The sequence below is a fragment of the Octopus bimaculoides genome, chromosome 5 (genome assembly GCF_001194135.2).
Source record: "Octopus bimaculoides isolate UCB-OBI-ISO-001 chromosome 5, ASM119413v2, whole genome shotgun sequence".
In the NCBI taxonomy this organism is placed as follows: domain Eukaryota; kingdom Metazoa; phylum Mollusca; class Cephalopoda; order Octopoda; family Octopodidae; genus Octopus; species Octopus bimaculoides.
The window spans coordinates 33,123,476-33,147,343 of NC_068985.1; the positions used below are offsets into that span (position 1 = coordinate 33,123,476).

The 23,868-nt window shown below is 36.1% G+C and overlaps 1 protein-coding gene across 1 annotated transcript; it reads right to left on the reverse strand.

Moving 5' to 3' along the window:
- Window positions 1-11,455: 11,455 nt before the first annotated feature.
- Window positions 11,456-23,862, reverse strand: LOC106877844 (methionine adenosyltransferase 2 subunit beta). The gene is made up of 4 exons (XM_014926876.2): window positions 23,805-23,862; window positions 18,763-18,877; window positions 14,844-14,996; window positions 11,456-12,212 (listed from the first exon to the last, which is right to left on the reverse strand). The coding sequence occupies exons 2-4, from the start codon at window positions 18,782-18,784 to the stop codon at window positions 11,758-11,760; spliced, it is 630 nt and encodes a 209-aa protein (XP_014782362.2). The 5' UTR covers window positions 18,785-18,877; window positions 23,805-23,862; the 3' UTR covers window positions 11,456-11,757.
- Window positions 23,863-23,868: the final 6 nt, after the last annotated feature.

A 23,868-nucleotide genomic window follows, 5' to 3' on the forward strand; every position in this document is an offset into this window, starting at 1 on the left:
AGTTTACTTTGCCATAATATGCAGAAAAGATTGTAAAGTTTAAATATTTGTAATAATTTAGTTGAATTATATTATATCACTTGCCAGTATGACAATTTATTTCTGTTTGTTTTGCATTTTTTTTTTTTTTTGTATGGATATTTTTACTTCATTATTTTCTTTATATCCTCATATTTGACATCTCAGTAAGGCATCATCATTTATAGATTTAACAAAATTCACCTTCCAAGAAATGTGCCACTTTGACACCATAATTGCACTTATTAATATATCGATGAAAAGGTCTTAAGCTCAGAATTTTTGAGGATTGTTTAATCAAAATGGACCCTTCATACTAAAGTCACTTTTTAAAAAAATCATTTATGGCTTGCTCTTAAGTTTTCATTTATTTTATTTTGTTTTTCAGAAAAGTTTTGCTCTGACAATAACTTTCCTAACATGACTTTACCACTGCTACACTGTTACACTTACAAAATGCAGTTCATGAAAGAACTAAGATTATTAAAATATCAACACTGTTGTTTTTAATATTTGAACAATATATCGAAATATTCAAATTCTAATTATTTCACATTTTACAAAGTATTGTGTAGTTTTAAATATATAAATATATACTTTATTTTTTTTAAAAAAATCTCCCTTTCATCATTTTTACAATAACCATAAATCACAGGTAAGAGGAGTAAACTGACATCACTCAATTGAAAATCAAATCTTTTCTTTGCAAATTCTGATCATTTAGACACAGATTTGCATTTGCATGTGTGCGTGCATGTGTTATCTATGCATTTATGCAAGTGTATATGCATTCATGAGTGCATGTATGTATATATGTGTATGTACTCCTGACTATTCATCAGACACACTCTCCTATGAGTGAACATCACCCTTCTACACTTCTAACTGCTACTACTATCCATCCCTCTCCCCCAGTTACTCATTAATTTCTGTCACACTCTCGCACCTTTGACCATTTCCACAACTAACTATCACTTGCTCTCTCTTGTTAGCAAACATGGAGCTTCCATTAGTCTCTTTCTTATTACCATCAGCTATTACTATCTCTTTTATTTCTCAATTCTTATCTCATTCCAGTTCATTTTCTGCAATCATCTTTTCTACTCAGTCTGTTGGTCATTTTACCCAGAATGAACAGTGAAGACCTTTTTCTCTTGTGGGGAACATGACAATCTCACTATCACTGATGCATTTCATGCATCAGTGTTTGCACAACGAGTAGGAAAAGGATGACTCCATAGGCTTGTCTTATCAAAGACATAACAAGACCTCAAGTGCTGGTGCCATGGTAAAATGCACCCAGTAAACCCAGTGGTTGGTGCTAGAAAAAGCATCTGACTATAGAAACCAAGCCTAAACAAGACATGGTTCTCTGGCCCATGTAGGAGGGTTGTAACTCGAAATGAGAACTGATTCATATCTTGATGGCCCATTCATATTATTCTAGCATGGAAAGCAAACATAAAATAATAATGATGATACATATATATATATTCTTTTATTTGTTTCAGTCATTTGACAGCGGCCATGCTGGAGCACCGTCTTTAGTCGAGCAAATCGACCCCAGGACTTATTCTTTGTAAGCCTACTACTTATTCTATCGGTCTCTGTTGCTGAACCACTAAGTTACAGGGACGTAAACACACCAGCATCGGTTGTCAAGCAATGCTGGGAGGACAAACACAGACACACAAACATATACATACATATATATATATATACGACGAGCTTCTTTCAGTTTCCCCCTACCAAATCCACTCACAAGGCTTTGGTTGGCCCAAGGCTATAGTAGAAGACACTTAGCCACGGTGCCATGCAGTGGGACTGAACCTGAGACCATGTGGTTGATAAGCAAGCTACTTACCACATAGCCGCTCCTGCACCTATACTTACCACACAGCCACTTCTGTGCCTATACTTACCACACAGCCACTCCTGCGCCTATGTATATATATTAATGAGTAGATGGATTTGGTATTGATCTTTATTCTGTACAACATTCGTTTTGACTGGTCCTGCTATTGCCTTTTATGTGTGGGACTCTGTTCAACATGTGTTGCTTCAATTTTGCAGTCTAGGTCTCATCAGGTACATTAATAAAGTTGTGTCTCACTACAGATCTTGAGTGTTGGCTGCCATGTTGTTATAATGCCCATCTAGTTAGGGAAAACTAGATGGGCATATAACAACATAACAGCCGACACTCAAGATCCTTAGAGAGACACAACTTTATTGATGTACCTGATGAGACCTAGACTGCAAAATCGATACAACACATGTTGAATGGAGTCCCATACATAAAGGACAATAGCAAGACCAGTCAAAACGAATGTTGTACAGAATAAAGATCAATACCAAATCCATCTTATCACTTAATATAATTACCCTAACTGACACTGTGGAGTTCCTGAAGTAGATACCATGACTGCAGATGACAACAGGTAGCCTAAACTGTGTCAGTGCTCTACTCAACATTTAAACACACTAATTGACTTATACCTATTAGTCCAAAATATTTATTATTTTATATATATATATACACACACACACACACACACACATACACACACACACACACACACACACACGCACAAACTCATACAGATAAAATATGCATATCCATATACTTATCACCATCTCTACCTCTTCTGACTATCATCTTATCCAGACAACCTCAAAAGTTCTTGCTCTTAGCATTTCAAATCTAATGGTTGTTCCAAGCTGACTGCTTTTAGAAGCAAATGGATCATTTAAGATGGCTTAAAAAGTACTTGATACAGTTAAAATCCACACAAGTGGTTCAGTTGCAGCTGTACTTAGGTTACAAAGATGACAAGCACAACCTAGAAACATTTAGAAGTAGTTGCCCACTATCACCAACTTAGTTGTGTTTACACACAACAATAATGCCAGAAGTCAAAAAAAGGATACCTTTTGTGCATCACACAGCCAGCAGGTTTTCAGGTTTTCCCTTCTTGTAAATTACAGCTATGTTTTTTTTTTTAGTTTACTGCCAAGGAGGTCTCTCATACATTGCAGAATTTTTCTACTCATGATTGCTCAACCAAGCACGTCTTGATAAAGCCACCATATTCACTGCCTTTCAACTTCCTTACTTCACATCAAACCCTCAACAAAACTTTCCTCCACTTCATCTGTCTCATCACCACTCACAGTTACCAAACATAGAAACTTTTTCAGCTCCTAAACTTATGTGATCTAGACAGTTGGCCTTCCATTCTTTTCCAACTGCCTGCCTGCACCAAACTCTTCATTCTGCAGAAACACACTTCAACATGTTCAATTCCCCAAAAGTTTCTCTCTTACCCTAACAATAGCTGTTGACTTTGATATTTGTAATGCATTAAGTTGATTTGGCATGCAAATCTAAGAAAGAAATCATTGCAAATAAATAAATAGATAAAATATATAGAAATTTTAAAAAAAGAGGCTGGAAAAAGGAATCAAGGTAGGAGCAGGCCTGGATATGGGCAAGCATTAACTCAAGTGGAAAATGATATACAAACAAGTGATTAGAGTCTGTTAAAGTAACTGTAAAAGAGAATATAGCTCCAGAGGGGGCAAATAATCAAGTTCTTATTAGTGAAAGTTTGTCTATCAGATGGATAAAATAACTTTTTTCACAAGCTCCTGCTCACACCTAGATCAAAAGTTTCAGTCAGACCACTCCATGATATTGAGCATTGATTAGGCTCCCTCCCTTCTGTAAATGGTGTAACTCAGAATGGTTATAGCATGAATCTGTACGTTAATGACTTTACTAATTTAAGGTTATTATTAATGTATAATATTTAAGGCCATGATTGAAGACATGTCTAAGGTGCCACACAGTAGGATTGAACCCAATAACTCATTATTGCAATGTAAACTTTTAAACTGTTTGTCACACATATGCACTGCTATGCAGGTCTCATGGCCACTCTTTTTCTTTTAGATAATAATAATAATAATAATAAACTATATACACATGTGTGCATGTATAAACCTGTGTAAAGATATGTAAGCCAAATAGAGTAGATTTTTTAAATTTATTTATTGATGAAACAGTTGCACTTTGGCTAATACACCAGAGTATTATTTCTTTACCTTCTCATTCAGGTTCCAGATATATTGGGAATGTGAAGTGAAGCTGTTTTTGCTTCTGAATCTGAGGAGAGGGTGAGCTTAGAGCACTTGCTCTTGAACATATTATTCATGTACCCAGTGTAGTTCTTCAGATTATAAATGATGCCTTATCTTTGTCTAGCTGAGAAATATAACATTTTCTTGAGATAGGAGATTGTGTTGAAGTGTAGACACAAGAACAAACATCTAAAAACTTCTTACAATTGTACACAAAATATGGTATTAGGACCTGCCAAACTCATCTTGACAACAGCTATTGCATTACATTCCTTGTCCAACTGTCTCATTGAGAAACACTCCCTACTACCAATGTAATACTCCTGCTGAAAATATGTCAACCACAAAATTTTAAAATAGCTATAATTTTCACAAAGCTGCTGTTGATTAGCAGTTAGTCTAAACCAATTGCTAACCAACTGACAAGAAATCAGGACAATAATTCTCTTGCCATTAGAAAGTAGTCTCCTGCTAGTCACTGTGGAGAATGTTCTAGAAACAAGAAACTCAGAATAGCAACATAATGAAGACTCATCTTCAAACAAATGAATATGTGAAAATACACACACACACACACATATATATATATATATATATATATATATATATATATACATACATGCATGCACACTTTTACATACATACAGACTTTTATACATGCATAACTTCATCATCAGTCAAATGATAGTAAAGCATGATTTTAGCATTATATCAGAGTATTTTTTATTTTTTATATAGGCTTAAAATGTGTATATTTACACAGTCACACGTATGTTTCCCAATATTTATTCATTATGAGAGAGCAAAGCAGATGTTTTCATTTTATTTTTGTATTAATTAGCCTGAGGAGGAGTAGCACTGCTCAGAGACTTTTCAGTCCCTTCTAGATTGTGAGTTAGTGATAACTAATTGAGTACAGTTAATTTAGTTTTTGTTCAGTTTGAATTGTAGGTTAAGAGTTGTGAAATATGGGAAAGAAGAATATTTCAGAAGAATACAATTTTTGCAAAAAAAAAAAAAGTCTGGAAGAAATGAATCAAAGAGTAGGCATGGAGATGGGTGGTATAGGTGGTAGGTGATATACAAACAAGTTAAAATAACTAATTTTAAAAAATGGATATAACTCCATAGTGAGCAAATTATCATTTCTGATGAGGAAAGCCTTGTCTATCAAATAGATGGGATGGCTTTTTTATAGATAAGACTTAGGATGTGCATAATGAGAGTAATATTGTGATGTGTAAGAAGTACTTCATTGGAAGGTGTACTTCAGGTATTTACAGAGCACTGATAAAATGTTTTCTACATACCTTGGGTCACTTGTTTTGGGACAACACTATCATCAACACTTTTACTAACAGCAACATCTTAGAGGCTGAGATCCACTCAATGAGTGCTGCTATGAGAGTCAAGGATGGTAAGTGATGCTAGTATGCATCACTACTTGATAAATATTTCTTTGAACTTGTGGCATGGAACCCATCAAATATCATTAGTAAATCAACACTGAATCGACACATCAATGTCTTCAAAGCAAAGACAGATAGCTGAAGCTGCTACAATGTCATGGCTGTGACAGTGAGTTAGCCTAACAATCGTTTTTATTTAAAGCACTCAAATAGATATAATGATATATGAAAAGTATAATATAAATTAATGCAAAACTTTTAAGAATGCTCTAAAGAAACAAATAGTAATATAACTTGCAAACAAACCTCAAGTGCATTAGTAACTAAAGTGAAATAAGCTCATGGACAATATTTCATATATAAAAAATTTAGGTAGACTAGGCTACCAAAACTTTCTAACCAACTTTTTGTAAAACCTTACTTTAAAATCTCTTATTTAGAAATTCAGATAACATCTGATACATTTCTACATTTGTCTTTCTTCTTTTCTTGTTTGTGTTTTCTAATAGATTCTATCCTCATGAGAAAATTCTCTTGCAGATTGATGAGAACTGACAACATTCAGAAAAAGATTTTATTCTTCTCTTTCTCTGGCTATCAAGAAAAAGCTGAAGTACTCACCATTTAATAATAATAATGTTGAAACATGTTATTAACTGTAGAAATGTAACAATTTTGAACAAGATATGAGAAACCTAGAGTAAATAAATTGTCTGTAAATATTAAATTTTTGCTGTTTTGTCTTTTTTTTAAATCCAATTTCATTTCCCATCACACTTTCCTGCATCATTTTTTAACTATCTGCAATTTCTAATAAAGCTAGCAGCATTTGATTTCTTTAAGTAATGAAATGAAGTGTCAGAATATTATAAATACGCTTCAAATGTAACTGTTGCTTTCTTAAGCAGTTTTATGAAATACATATTATCGTATTTGTGCATATGTGTGTATGTTGGGTAGAGGTGGAAAATTGATTTCTGTTTGTGTCTATGTTAAGCCCAATTTCTGTGATTTCAGGGTAATTTGGTTGCTACTTTTGACAAGTCTATTGTATACAGGCCCACTTGTTGACTCTTCACTTTAATATAGAAAGAAGGTAATATAGTTGAGTTTAGTAACATGCAGCGTATAACATTGTGTAGCTCTTAGCAGGATTCCAATATTTTCATCAGGTAGCTATTAAGTTATATTTTAAGGCTTACACCTTTAAATAGTCTTTTCCCACATAAGTTGGGTTTTTTCTTTCATGTCAAGTTGTTAACCAGTTCATCCACCTGGCATAGAAAGCAGAACACTATCATGATTCTGCTGCTATCTTGTAATTTCACTTCATGAGGTAGTGATATAAACTGTTATTCCAGCTTTCTTAGACACCCATTCTTACTGGGCTTATAAGATGCTGTCTCCTACTCAGCTTAATCTAATAATGGTGTAAATTGTTAGTACTACAAAAGTATGAGTGCTAACAGCTTAGCTATTTATGCACATAAAATGCCATGAACAGAAATAAATAGGCCAAAAATAGTTAGTATGGTTAATATAAATTTTATGAGTTTTTTTTTTTTCATGACTTTTGTGCCAATGCAACACACCTGACTGCCAATACTCTAAATCACAAAACTAACAATAAAATAACATCGAGGAATTAGCAGCATCAAGAATAGTTACACCATACACTTCCAGGTCACAATAATAATCTTAAATAATATATCCATGCTGTAACACCAAGCAAATGCCTATGCAAACTCTCAAAACTTCTAGAAAGGTAAATGCATAATATCATTAGCCTACACACTTTTTCCAAATTCCAACATATATTCAGACCACCACACTACTCCCAAATCTAACGCTGAAAATACATAATAACTTCAACACAAAATCTCCTATGTGCTCCATTTTAACTAGCATATTTTCAACTCCATTCCCTTTTGTCCACTTGCACAAAAAATACTTAACACCACCTTTCAAAACAGCACAAATCACTGACTAGCAAACTACTTGTCTGATCATTAAACCTATGGCAATCCGTCAGTTACAACAATGAGGGTTCCAGTTGATCTGATCAATGGAGCAGCCTGCTTGTGAAATTAACATGCAAGTGGCTAATCTCTCCACAGACACATGTACCCTTAACGTAGTTCTCGGTGAGATTCAGCATGACATGGAGTGTGACAAGGCTGGCCCTTTGAAATACAGGTACAACAGAAACAGGGAAAGAGTGAGAGAAAGTTGTGGTGAAGGAGTACAGCAGGGTTCGCCACCACCCCCTGCCAGAGCCTCGTGGAGCTTTAGGTGTTTTTGCTCAATAAACACTCATAAGGACCGGTCTGGGAATCGAAACCGCGAGACCGCTGCCCTAACCACTAGGCCATTGCACCTCCACATTAAACCTATACAATATACAAGAACAGTACAATAACCTGTAATTTCCTGAATGACATACAACAAGAATCCATCTTTGCAGCTATATTCTAACTCATATCTACACAACATATTCACATCTCTACAAAACATGTCAACAGCCTCATATGCAGAGGACATCACATTTGCATCTTTGCATGATTCTCTAGACACTACAACACTACACAACTATTGTAAACTTATTTAATCACATAATAACCTGACTTCGTAATAACATACTTAAAGTAACAGACAGCAAATCCACTATCTCCCTTCTTAACAACAATACCAGAGAACACCAATACAACCAACCATCCTAATCAACAACATAAACATATCTCATGCATAGAAGATGCTACAAAGCAACAGTACCAATGACAATACTAAAAGAAATTAAATGAATATAGATCAAAATATATATATATAAAACAGAACAACTAAAGCATTTACAAACAAAGAAGATTAATAAAGTATCTTTTCATAAATTGTAGTTGAGGTGTATTTCTAGTATTTTCAAACTCTACAAAATTTACATGTAGAAAACAGCAAAGAAAGTTAAACAAAGCATAAACATACTTAGAACATTCATGAGTAGCACAATGGGCCAACAGAAACAAACAACAATAGTGCAAAAATAGTACTTGAAATTCATCATGAACTTTACTAGTCCTATCTGGGCATCTATTCTCTCCACAATAAACTATGTAAGATAACATAAAGTAACATATACCACACTCACAGACTATTTACACAACGAAATTAAAATATTAAGTGCAAGTCAACATACAAAGAATACAGTTTGTTACTGCAGGAAGTTTCAACTGTCCTAGTCTTTGACACTACACAAAACAAAACTCTTCTAAACACACAGACATACAACTATTACAACATTCTAAAAGTAAAAAGAAAAATGCAGAAAACCAAAATGTTGAAAGAGTCCACTGTTGTTGTCATTGTCAAGTACTGTGAACCTTTGTGTTGTCATTCAACCTGCTGGAAATAGTAACCAAACTTTCCTAAAACCACACTGACTATCTTAAAAAAAGAAGGAAGGATGTATTGGATACAAAGATGCATTATGTCCAAATGAAAGCTGGGATGATCATAGTTGGAATCTCTTTGATCATATGTTTGCTCAAACAAGGCTGATCAGGGTTTAAACAACCAAAAGAATAAAGATTGCTTGCCAACATAACAAGGCAGTCCTGGTTTAGGATGAATGTTGCTGTAATTTAGCTCCAGGAGACATCGTCTCCAGCTGGCTATACGACACGATCTGTCCTTATATTTTCAAACAAGGGAATCTAGCACCCCCACTCAGCTCAAAACAATATCTGTGTATCATGATTTCCAGGTTATTTCCCTTCATCAGCACAATAAATGTTCGGTTAGAGGTTTATTCTTTATTCTAGGCACAAGGCCTAAACACAGGGAACATACACAGACATGCAGGAACAAAAACTCATGAAAGGATGAATGTAAAATGAATTAAATTACAATGAAAATGAGATTACCATCTCGCTCCCACTCCGAGATGAAACCGTGAATTCCTTTTTCCTTTAAAACTTTACATTTTAAATAACAATTTCCAGCCCTGCTCTGAAGCGAAACCACAACTTTCCTTTTCGTTTTCACCTTACAATTTTAAAGAAAACAATTTAAACAAATGTTCTTTCAATAGATACAGGATTTACTTATTTTCCATTTTTTTTAACAAAAACTTTAACCAAATGTTTTTCTCAGTCCTTCACAGTCTTTAAAATAAATTACGACTTACCACTTCATCTTCTCCTTTTCATCCACATAATTCACCACCAAGGCGCAAGGATCAACATCTACCTCCGGCCCCAGTGGATTCACTCTTTCATAATGTCTTTCAATTCTGAAATTTTTTTTTAACTTTTGGGTGTCCTATTTCATTTTAAAATCTTGCTTCTATTTGTGTCTTGCGTGTTTGTGTTTTTTGTCTCTGCATTTCTTTAATTCTTGGCTTTCCTGTGATTGTGTCTGTGTTTCCATGTGTTCATTTGACTGTAATTCTGCGTGTTTCATCTGTGTTTATGTTTTTAGGTTTCCGTAATTCTGAGTTATCTTGTTTCTGTTTGTCTATACTTCTGTGCTTTTGCATGTCTGTGTGTTTGAGTATCAGGGTCTGAATGTTTCTGTACTTGTAAGACCTTTACTGGTGATCCTACTGGTAAATCTTCCCTGTTTCTCGTCATAGGTTGGGTTATCTCTTCCATTGCTTTGTACTTCTTCAATTCCACTATCGTTGGTGATTTCCTCCTCTCCCTTTTCCTTGCTTTCACCTCCCCAAAATTCCTGTCTTGTTCTGTTATCTGTTTTTGCTGTTTCTCCACCATTATATTCTCCTGAATACTCTCCTCTACAATTTCCACTGCTGCTCTAGGGCATTTCTTTCTCAAGTGCCCTCTTTCACCACATTCGTAACACTTTGGAGGTCTCCCCTCCAACATTATTTCCAGCTTTTCTTCATTTGGTAGCTCTAAAGTTTCAGGTCTTTCATTGTAATATTTCAGGCTCACTGCACAAATCATCTCTAATCCGTAGCCCCATCACTTCACTTGTTGGGTTCAGCCCATCTCCATGTCTTCGCTTTCCTTCCTTATCTCCAAATAAAAAATTGCGGCTATGATCCACTCTGGATCTATCCACAGTGGGATTCTTCCCATCCTAATTCTTACAATTCTTTTGTCCAAACAGTTTGGCATCAAAGTTCATTTTTCTCCTTGTATCAGTCTGTTGGAGGTTTTTTTCCGCCTCCTCTTCTGATATAAAGGTTACCACTATAGATGCATATCTCTTTCCTCTTCTTCCTGCAGCACGTATTCAATTCTTCTAGTTTCATTCGAAAATGTTCTGAATATGACTTGTCTTCTTTTCCATTTTCACTTTTTCCTCCCCTGGCCGGGTCATTTTTATATTTGACCCTTCCTTCTCTATCATACTACTATATTTCTTTATGAGCTCTCCATTCCACTGTAATATCTCCTGTTTCAGTACACGTGGGTCTTGGAGAACTTGATCACCAGTAGCTTCTGCATAACTTCTCATTTTTCTCAATTATTCACTCCCACCCAACAATGGTGGTTTCACACAAAAAATTCAGCTAGAGTTCTTCAAAAAACAACAAAAAAATTGTTCGGCTAGAGGTGGTGCTGCCAAATTCCCATTCGAAATATATCATTTTCAAAGTGACAACTAGTCACTGATCTATAAATTAGAAAATTACTATTTTTAAATCTCACCACAAGAGATATTCAGCAACAGTACTCTGGAGTAAAGATTGTTTGCCAACATAACATGGCAGTCCTGGTTTAAGATGAATGTTACTGTAATTTTCTAACAACCATCAGATTCTGGATTTCTAACAAAACTTTTTATTCATATTCCTTAAAATCTTTATTTCAATCTTTTTAATAATTTATAATACCTAAAATTTTGGGGGAAAAATCAACAAAGTAAATATTTGATAAGTTTTATTTCACTTTTGAAATAATATTCATTCATCTTTGTTACCCTCATAGCTTGTATAATATTATCCCTTTCCCACAGTAAAATTAACATTATAAAAATAATATCCTTTTCAAACGAAATTTGGAAACAAATTTCAATAAAACTTTTTATAATAAGAAATATATTTATTGTAAGTTCTTAATGTAGTTCATTTCATAAAGTTCAAACAAATAATTAGAATTTGAAGTTCTATATTGAATTAAGAACCAAAACAATATTATAACCAAAATTCTTAAGAAGCAAACACACACTATGATGAAACAAAAGGACATAGAACATCTTTTATTCCATTTCTGAATGGTGTTCTGTCAACTTTAATCCCAAGATTTTCAAGACGTTCAGAAGAAAGATGAGCATTATAGGGGCGCTTTGTGCCTGGATTACTTTTATCATCAGCAACAATATGTGACATGTCCAAACCAAAAATGTCAGCCATTGCAATCATCATATCATATTTGGTCATGTTATCATTCCCACTCCAGTGGAACACACCAGATATTTTCTCTTGCTGGAAACACTTTTTTTCTGATATTAGCATAATCAGAGAAGCCAAGTCATCACAGTGGGTCGGGTAACGTCGCTCGTAATGAGAAGAGTGCAAAGTAACACCAGAATTCAAAATACTTTTTAGTAAGATTGTTACAGCACTTTCTTCTAAGAATTCCACTTGACCGTAAAGAAGTGGGACTCTCAAGATAGCAAAGTCTGCAAATGGAAAATAATAATGAAAGTTGACTTTTAAACATAAGCACAAAAAAAATGTTTAATATGTATAATGACAGATTTTATATTTACTGTTTCTCTTCACACACATTATTTCTGTGCACATTCTTTTTCAACTGCATGTATACTAAACTAGATTATTATCTAAGCTTCGGAAACTGATCACAGTAGATCCCACTTAATGTATCCAAAATGGATTGGGATGGAATTTTTACACATAAAATCTCTTGTTTAATAAATCCAAACCATCACTTAGTAAATCCAATTGTTGCTGCTTCTTTCTAAAGTGTCAACAAGTGGCAGCGAATGAATAAAGTGTTTTTTTTTCACTCTTAAATACTGATAGGTAGGCACCAGCAGCCACAGCCAGCCAGCTGTCACGTGGTACACTCCATCATCCAAAAATAGATCAATAAATATGTAGTAGCGGGTGGTGGCTGCTGGAGCCTACCATACAACACTGTCATTCAAGTGAAAAAGTAGGCTCCTGGACACCTCATGTCAAAATTACGTGCCCTTCTCATTCATTGAATGATGGAGTATACCACTGACAGCTGGCTGGTTGTGGCTGCTGGAGCCTACCTGTCAGTATTTAAGAAAAAAAACACATCATTCGTCATTTGAACAGGCAGACACACACATACAAGTTGTTCAAAATGAAAAGAGAGAGGCAGGACAAATCCATGGCAGAAAAGATTCAATTGTTAGAATGTTACAAAGCTCTTGGGAAAACAATTCAGCTGGAAGCAGCACAGAGTTTGGGAATTTCAAGAAGTCTGCTCCAGTATTTGCTAAAGAATGAGGATAACCTTCATGCCAAAGAATACGATGGCTGCTCATCAAAGAGAAAACACTGACAAGAAGGAAAGGACCAACAGACAGACTGTGCTCTCTACAATTGGTTTCAATTTATTCGCTTGAGAAATGGCCCGATCCTAATGCACAAAGCCAACACCATTGCTGAAGCTGCTGGACATGATTTTAAGGCATCCAAAGGTTGGTTTTATCGTTGGCAAAAAGGACATGGAATCTTTTTTATGGTTCTAAAAGGTAAGTTTTGTAGTTCAGTAGTTCACATTTTTCTCATTAGAGAACACAAACTAAACATTTCATATTTTGCAGGTGATGCAGCTGAAACTGATGTCAATGGAGCCCATCAACTTCATGAGACAACCATGCAGCTTCTGTTGAAATTGTATCAGCCACAGGACATCTACAATGCCGATGAAACTGGGATCTACTTTCATACATTACCAGGGAATACATATGTCAATGAGAGTTGCAAAACTGTGAGGGGCTTTAAAATGGCAAAGGACCGTGTGACCTTGATGGTGACTTGCAACATGAATGGAGACAAAGAAGACTTGCTCTTAATCAGAGAGGCTGGTTCACCAAGATGCTTCAAAAATGTCAAAACGCTTCCAATTCAGAATGACTTTTCAACCAATGCTTGGATTACAGAAAATATCTATGGAAGATGGCTCAGATCTTGGGATCACCGTTTGCAGGAATCTAGAAGACAAATGGTGGTCCTACGTGACAATTGCTCTTCTCATGTAGTCGTCGATGATCTCAAGAATATCACTTTAAAATTCCTTCCTCCCAACACGTCAGTGCTGTAGCCCTGTAACATGGGGATAATGAAAACCTTGAAAGCCTACTTCAGACATGAAATGCACGAGATCATTGATGTTATGAAAGACACTAAATGTGACATTTCTGCCCAAGAAGTTGCAAAGTGGATCACCATTTTGGATGCCATGTGCATGTTAAGCGTAACTTAGAAGAAAGTCTCTAATCAGACAATCAAACATTGTTGGACCAAAGCTAGTTCCATGTCAGCCGAAGAACCAAATGAAGCCATAGATGTTAACAAAGATTTGATCCTGCCTTCACCGCCTACAGGACTGACCAAAAGGCAATTCGAGAACTGGTTGCCCGTAGATGATGGTGCTATTGTTGCTCCAGAGATCATCACTGAAGAAGAAAAACTAGATGAGATCATTCATGAATTCGGCAATCTGAGAAGGAAACTGAAGGAAATGAAGATGGTGATGCTAACATTGATGTTGATGAAAGAGTTCCGGGGCTTCCAACACCAGCTGAAATGAGACACTATCTCACTTGATTAGAAAGTGACCTTGAAAGTTTTGATTTCAGTGATATGAATTTTTTTTAGAACTCTTAAAGAAAAAAAATCAATGCAGAGATGCGAACAAAGCGTCCACCAAAGCAAACAGCATTCAACAAATTTTTCATTCAATGACATTGTTTATAATGTTTTTATTCATGTATTCGCATATGTATTTTAATTAATACACATGTTTAATCAATCAGTGAATTTTGTCCCCTCAGTTGATAAACTCCTCATTTAATTAATCCAAAACAGGCGGTCCAAAAATGGATTTATAAAGCAGGGTCCTGTTTAAGGTTGTTAATCTTAATTAATTACAATAATTAAAAGTGTCCACTAAAATAGCACACATCATCTACATGTCTATAATTGTACACAATCTAGATAAAAATTAACTGATTATAAGTAAATATAAACTTCTGATGATGAGATTTTAGCTTATAAACACAAATGCATTAATTTAAAGGAACAAAAGTTACCTGAGCTAATGCTCTGTACAGCTTTTTCACCCTGCAGTTTAGAAAGGCCATATTTGTTCAGCGGATTCGGTGCATCAGTAACGTTGTATGGAGGACTGGTGCCATCAAATACATAGTCAGTGCTAATATACAAAAGCCAAGAAGAGGATTCCACTACAGAAAATTTGAAAAAAAATCGGAAAGAAATATAAAATTAAATACATTCTTTTGTTAAGCATTGATTTTATTACAATAGTTCTGTATCCTTATGGTCATCATCATATAATAGTTTTGTTTATATTGTCATCTTGTCATGATCAGCAATAATGATACAGCAGTGTCTGTTAGCTGGTGAATACTTTTCAGTCAAAATGCATTGAGTGGAAGACTACAAACACACATAGTTCATCTACTTTTAAATAAACATGTAGGCGCAGGCACGGCTGTGTGGTTAGGAAGCCTGGTTTCAGTTCTGCTGTATGGCACCTTGGGTAAGTGTTTTCTACTATAGCTTCAGACCAACTGAAGCCTTGTGATTGACTTTGGTCGGTGAAAGTTTCTGTCATGTGTGTACATGTGTGTGTAAGTGCTTGTGTTTCCGAACAGAGAGGAGGTGGATTCCTCTTCTAAGTAAGGATCTTGAAGGGTAAACTTTCTTTATATAATGGGTGTTGCTCTGCACTGGTGGAGAAACTAAAGTAGCAGCAACTTACAGTTCTGGCTTTCTGCAGTACATGTATAAATGAATTTTTTCATTGTTCCCATAAAATACTTCATGTGGTAAAATCCAAACTGAATGGGAGACCTTGTTATGCAAATACAGAATTCAGACAAGAAATCACATGCCTTGCTGATGCTGATGAGAGCCCCTCAACCTCTAGTCAATAACTGTATCCATAAATAATGTCCAGCATGCAACCACTTGATATGAAAAGCTCTAAGAAATACAAAGCAGCCTAAGATCACAGAGTAGAAGGAAGTATGGGTAAGATTAGTAAGTTCACATTGGATTGGAGTAGGACTTGAAACTTGACATGGAATACAGGCCCAAAAAGTCTCTCCTGCCATCTTAGCAATGCCTGAAAATTAAATGTTAATCTATATAAGCCATATCATCTTTATGATACTGCAGTGATATAATTTTGTAGTATTGGCATCTTCATCAAACAATGGTCATGAAGAATGATGCAACCTGAAACAGTTTGTCTTTAAATAGAGCAAAACTGGAAAGATTTTGAACTTGCCACTTGCATGAGCTTCAGTAGTTAAGCCTTGCTGTGTTGCCATTCTAACAAGCTTCTAAAGACAATGTCTTAAGGAACTGCATTCTTTGCTCTGAGTGAATGTATGCTTTAGTTGTGTTATTCTTCAAAGTCTGATGATGGGAATGTTGACTGACATAGTCTGCCAGATTCTTGTCATTTTTACCAGAATGATAGAGTAAACTGCACTAATTTAGTACAAGGCAAACTATCCAACATTCTATGTCATGGCTGGCCTCTGGCTTTTGATCATGCCTAGAAGTAGCTTGTGGTGACATGATGGTAAACTTTGACCAGAACAAGATGAAAATACTTGACAGCATGCACAACAATCAGTATTTATTTTCAGTTTGGGAGTAGTATTGTTCCACCCCTGTTAACAATCAGGTTATGTAACCAATGATCTTACCTTCTTGCATCAACAATGGCATGTTTTCTTCTTGAAGATGAAATAGACTCTCAAACTTGTTTTAGTTAGTATTTCCTTAAGTTTGTCAATAACCAGCTGCTACACCTCAGAGCATCTTCTAGAGGATGTTCTGTCTTGTGAGGTCTCAGAGGGGGACACATTTGGCTTCAAAGTGGGGGCGAAATCTAGAGACGTATTGAGCTATACCTCTAATTAAGCAGATTACTCCAAAAGTTTTTTGTAGTCTACATCTAATGATGGTCTGCAATTTTTAAGGATCAGATGAGACTCCCTTTTCATTGAAGACATGACCACAGAAAGTGAGCTTCTTGACAGTAATCAGGCATTTTCATTGGATTGAGAATCCTGGAAACGTTCCAAGATTGCCTTCAAGCTTGCTTCATGTATAACCTGATTCTTCTCATGAATATTCTCAACGGAAGAAACCTGCAACTGCTTTTCAGAAAGATCTCGGATGCTACTGCAACACCAAATAGCTGCCCTTTGTATAGATACAGCCCTCAGTGCCAGGTATACTTTGTTATATACTGACATGATTCTGCCAGTTCAAGCTGGTGATATGTATTTAACAGGTTCAACCTGCTTATGTCTGTAGATGAGTCGAGGTCAGCAATGAGTCATTAACAACTAGCATGGAAAGCTTCTCCCTCTGATGACCTCATTCACTTTTCACATGTTAGCACAAACTCTTACTCTTTATTTTCTTGGGTATCATTATCATCACAGGACTCACCAAGTGTGTGGGACTCATAATCTTTTCAATGTTATCTAGCTGTTCTAATTATGCACTGTCTGTTTCCACATCTTTCCAAACATGATCATGATCACAGAAATTTTACCAACCTTACTACTGAAAGGTGATTGGTCAGGGTTTACAGAATGATGAAAAGGCAAAATGATCCATATGCATAGGTGAAAGCTGATTGTTTCCACATGCTGGGTTTATCATGCATAGAGTAAAGGATAAAGACCCTTTTTGGTCATGAATGACCATGGGATTGCACCTAGAAAATTACCCTCCAAGACACAAGTTCGAGCAAGGTTGTTTATGGGAGACCAGCAGTCGCCCATGCATACCAGCCTCCCCTCTCCATGCCACTGATGTTATCCAAAGGAAAGCACTGATGTTATCCAAAGGAATACAGCTTGGCACCAGTGATGCTGCAACTCATTTCTACAGCTGAGTGAACTGGAGCAACATGAAATAAAGTGTCATGCTCAAGAACACAACACACAGCCCGGTCCATTAATCAAATTCACTTCCTCATTATTGTGAGACCAATGCTTGGATGCCATAATTATTCTCTATTACTGATGTTGGCATCAGAATCAACTAAGAATGTTACCATAGTGCCATTGCTGCAAATAATAATGGTTGGAGTTTTTGATATGTGTGTATGCATGTTCTTGATTGTAAAGACAGATTTGTTACTGGATGGAAATGTCCTCATTTCATTCTCAGGTCCAGGAATATGAGAAAAAAATCTGAACTGACAAACATTAGCAAAAAGGTTCATCTTACAGCAGTTTCTGCATTTTTTACCTCTTAGCTAGACAGGAAGCATGGAATTATGAGTCAACACAGAAGTGGCAAACTGCTAAATCATTGACCTATATGGAGTACTGGAGCCACATCGAGACAATGTTACAGGGCATCATGAAAACTGACAACTAATAACAAGAACTTGCTTCCTAGAATAATTGTTTTTCAGGGCTTTGTGTCTGATACTTGTGGAAGAACAGCTTATCAAAACTTATGCAAAAATTTCTCTGCTCACATTGTTAATCTTACATGCTGCAGATAAACGAAAATAACTTCATACCTGACAGATTACTGAAACTCACAGGCAGACTTCTTTTATTTATCAACAAGATGTCATTTTGTGCATCAATAAACATACTTCTACAAAAATTATAACTTTGCTATACTATAGATGCTAGTTTACATATGAAGGAAAGATGTATATAAATGTGTGTAGAAATACTACAAAATAACCCACAACTAGTTATCAAAATGAGACAAAACACTAAAATTTGTCATTTCAACTCAAAACTGACAAAGGAAAGTAAGATATATTTATAAATTTTGTATTTTCCAATAACCAAGACTTATCACATGAAAATAACTTTCTTCAACTTTCAGCTTCTGTTCGTTCATCTTATTTGAATTTGTTGCACTAATACCAAAGTTAACCATTTCTTTTTTTAATTAGTAAGCTTCAAACCAAAATAAATTAACTGTCAATACCTGCAGCCTTACACAATGCCATTGTGGCTTCGACATTCAGTTTATAAGAAGCTTCTTCATTATTTTCTACAATATCAGGTCGTCTCTCAGCAGCACAGTGAATAATAACATCAGGCTGGAATAAGAATGTTAATATTCAAGAATTCTGATTTCATAACAAATCAATATTTTTATAAATTTAGCAATATACAAAAAAATACATCATTTATATTATGTTTTTATGCTCCATATCATATCAGTTACATGTAATTAGCTAGTGGTTTTAGGTATTAATTCAAACAGTAACAGAGTTTTTAAAAATCAATAGAAATCTGAGAGCTACCTACTGATAAACTCTGCAGTTTAAGGAATTCATTTCTATATTAAGATGTAACAGTTATATTATACAATAAACACCAGTACTAATGATAATAACAGAAAGAATAATGAAGATAGTAAACAATATAGGTTTGCAGAAATTGGTTCTTAAAGGTAAATACATTTCATCAGAGGAAACCTGTGGAAGGAGTAGACCCAGGATAACATGTAACAAAGTGGTGAGAAAGGATCTTCAAATGCTGGGCCTCACTGAAGAAATGATAAGGGACCGAGAGTTGTGGTGATTTACTGTACTTGAGAACACATGTCAAGCTAAGTACAATCAAAGCCATCCACACATACACACAGGCATGTCCTTTACAGATGCCAGTGTCACATAAAGTGCACTTATGCTGGTGCTGTATAAATACACCCATTCCAGCAGCACATACAAATGCACCCAGCACATTCTGTAAAGTAGTTGGTGTAAGGGAGGGCATCCAACCATAGAAACCATGCCACAGCAGACAATTGGGGTCTGGCCAGCTCCTGTCAAACCGTTCAACCCATGCCAGTATAGAAAACGGATGTTAAACGATGATGATGATGATGATCACAGGTCATTATTACAAACACTGTTGCAGTCCCTACAATAAACAGCAGTGCTAAGGTCCTCTTTACAAACAACAATGTTTGGTTCCCACCATGAACGGCAGTGTTGAAACCCATGCAACAAACAACAATGTAAACTCTCTACTACAATCAGAAATGCTGAAGCTGCCACAACAAACAACAGTGTAAAGTGTCCACTATGAACAGCAATGATGTCTACATTGCAAACAACAAAATAAAGTCTCTACTTTAGTTAATTAGGATAAGGGATCCTCTAATTTGCTGGTCAGCCTGCGGGGAATAGCAGCTAAGTATCTTCAAATTACACCCTATCACCATCATCATCATCAATATTTAACATCTGTTTCCCATGCTGGCATGGGTTGGAAGGCTCGACAGGAACTGGCATGGTCAGGGGAAGCACCAGATACCATAGTCTGTTTTGGCTTGGTTTCTAATGCTGGATGCCCTTCCTTATGTCAACCACTTTACAGAGTGTACTGGTGCTTTTTATGTGACACTATCACCAGTGCTTTTTACATGATACTTTGGTTTCAGGATCTCAATTCTGTTGTGGTGGGAGTGTCTTCTCGGGTACGGCAATGCGGCACATATCTCAGCCCTCTGTCATTTTCTTTGTAAGGTTCAGCATCTTGAGATCGACCTTTAATACTTCATTTCATGTCTTCCTGAGTCTCCTTCTTCCACGACTTCCCTCCACTTTAAGTGATCGGCACTTCTTTATGCAACTGTCCTCATCCATCCACATCACATGACTACCAGCACGGTCTCTCTTGCACACTGCATATAATTCCTCTTATACCCGACTTCTCTCTCAATATATCAATGCTCTGTTGCATATGCACAGGCATCACACATCCAGCAGAGCATACCAACTTTGTACCTCTCCAGCCTTTGCATGTTCTCTACATTCAGGGCCCATATCTCACTACCATGCAGCATTGCAGTTCGTACACATGCATCATACAATCTTCCCTTCACATGGAGAGACCTTTGGTTGCCAACAGAGGTAAAAGCTCTCTGAACTTTCTCCATCCTATTCTTATTCTAGCAATTACACTTTCTGTACAGCCTCCTCCTCTGCTAATTAGGTCAACTAGGTAGCAAAAATTATCTACAACTTCCCAAGAGTCACCAGGACATTTAAGGAAATCACTTTCCCAGCTCCCATACATCTTCCACAAACACTACTTTCTCTGTTAACCTTCCTATTATTCCACTGCCATTTGTCCAGGCATTAGACAACTTTTTAGAAGGAAAAAACTTCAAATCTGAAGAAGATGCAAAAACAGCCTTTCATGATTTCATCACCTCTTGCTCTCCAGTATACTGAATGGAATTTCTGCCTACACTTTTCTTACATATCAAGCAGGACCATTTACCAGAAGGGTGAAGGGTCCTGTCCAATTTCCTGTTTACTAAGTACTTGGTCATTTCTAAGTTTACTTTAAGATCACTGTCCTCTAACTTTACTAACAGCACCTCTTCACATGGCCTGTACTGCTTCCACAAGCCATTTATCTATTCCTAGTTTCCTCAGAGACCACCATATCACAGAGCAAGGAACTCTGTCAAAGGCTTTCTCTAGATTAACAAATGCCAAGTACAACAGCTTGTTCTTAGGTAAATACTTCTCTTGAAGTTGCATGACTATGAAAATATCAGGTCATTAAGAATGAAATGTCCAATTTTTTTATGCACCAAGTTTGACAGTCATTAACTCTAATGTTTAATCCTGACAATTCTTTGTTTTACAACATTGAAGAGTTACATCATTACTTTGCAAAATGCAATTCGTTGTGTCTGATTATATTGCGAGTTTTCTCTTGTAAATCAATTTTTCTGAACCCATGGATAGATCAAAAATTCATGTTGTTTATGAATATGAGTTCCATCATGGAACCAATGCATCCCAGACAGCTCAAAACATCAATGAGGTGTTTGGTGAAGATGTGGCAAATGAGCACACTGTACGTCAATGGTTTGAGAAATTCCGGTCTGGTGACTTTACTCTTGAAAATCAGCCCCGTAGTAGACCTAAGATCAAGGTGGATAATGATGAGCTGGAAACTGTAGTGGAAGTGGATATATTTCAAACTACATGTGAGTTAGCAATAAGGCTTGAAGTTTCAATTCCAACTGTATTGGACCATCTGAAACAAATCGGCAAGGTAAAGAAACTGGACAAGTGGGTACCACATGAACTGAACGAGCATCAAATGACATGTCATCTTGAAACTTGCTGTTCTTTGCAGTCACAGCATAAAAGCGAACCATTTTTGCATCATAGTGTTACATGTGATGAAAAATGGATTCTTTTCAACAATAGCAAGCATTCTGCATGGTGGTTGGATAGAGACGAAGTGCCAAAACAGAATATTCACCAAAAAAAGCTAATGGCGCCTGTTTGGTGGTGAAGCACTAGTGTCATCCACTACAGCTTCATGAGACCTGATAAATCAATTACAGCGGATGTATATATTAACCAATTGGACGAAATGATGAGCGAACTTGCAATTAAACAACCAAGATTGGTTAATAGAGACAGGCCAATTCTCTTGCAAAAAATGCTCAACCACATGTTGCACAAAGAATCATCATCATCATCATCATCGTTTAACGTCTGCTTTCCATACTAGCATGGATTGGACGATTTGACTGAGGACTGGTGAACCATATGGCTACACCTGGCTCCAATCTGATTTGGCAGAGTTTCTACAGCTGGATGCCCTTCCTAACGCCAACCACTTCGAGAGTGTAGTGGGTGCTTTTATGTGCCACGGGCACAAAGGTCAGTCAGGCGGTACTGGCAATGGCCATGCTCAAAATGGTGCATTTTACATGCCACCTGCACAGGAGCCAGTCCAGCAGCACTGGCAACGACCTCGCTCGAATGTCTTTTCACGTGCCACCGGCACAAGTGCCAATGCTACTCAAATTACGGGAACTGAACTTGGAAGTACTCTGTCATTCACCATATTAACCAGACCTTGCACCAACTGACTATCATGTTTTCCAGGCATTAGACAACTTTTTAGAAGGAAAAAACTTCAAATCTGAAGAAGATGCAAAAACAGCCTTTCATGATTTCATCACCTCTTGCTCTCCAGAATTCTTCGCTGCCAGCATAAATGAGCTACTGATAAAATGGCAAAACTGTGTTGATAATTTAAGTGCATTTAGCTGCATTGCTTTTTGTTGCGATAAAGTAAAATAAACTTTCAGTTCAAAATCAGACATTTCATTCTTAATGACTAGATAGCATCCATGGTGCTTCTCCTTTTGTTCTAATCTAGTTTAATTTTGTTCCTAATTAATTGGGCTATAACTCTCTATGCAACTTTCATCACCCTCTCCAACAATTTGATGCCTCTATAATTACTTCTATCTAAGACATCTCCCTTGTCCTTGTAGCAACTGTTTATGATGCTAATTCCTCTTGGTTGTTATAACCACAATAATCCAACCATTGTATCCTCTGGTTTTGTTTAGGAATCTATCATATTCCCAGAATTTGGACCCAAACCCTTTATTAAATCCACGAGGGTAGGTTATTCACATTACATTGGCCATACTGGAAATATTCTCCTTCTTAGTTATTTTACTCCTTGTGTTGCTACTAATTTATTATGCTTTAACCAGAATGTGTATAACTTGACTGACTTTGTGATTGAACTCACACTACTAGCTGAACTATTACACTTAATACTTAATCCACACTTTTATTCACAATTCCATCATCCAATAGACTTAATAATGGTTTTGGTATTAAATGCCAAGAACATTACTGAATATGACACATATCAAGACAGAGGGTACAATAGATAAAACATTGTGATAATAGCAACCAACGGATAAAAATTCACATTCTGTTGTCTTACAAAAAAAAAAAAAAAGATGGTTTTGGCTGAATTACTTTCAGAAATTGACCTAGAAATAAACAACAGGACCATTAGTGTTTAGAGCTCACTAGCAAATTAGTACTTATTATAGTAACTCAAATTTTAGCATACAGTATCATATCTTTCATCTAATCCAAGAAATAGGAAATAATATGAAAAAAAGATGAAAAAAAAAAATGAAGAAAAATCTAAAAAAAGAAAATTGCTTACTTTGAACTTTGATACTGTCTGAAATACCTCTTTTTCATCTGTCAAATCTAATTTATGAAGTGAC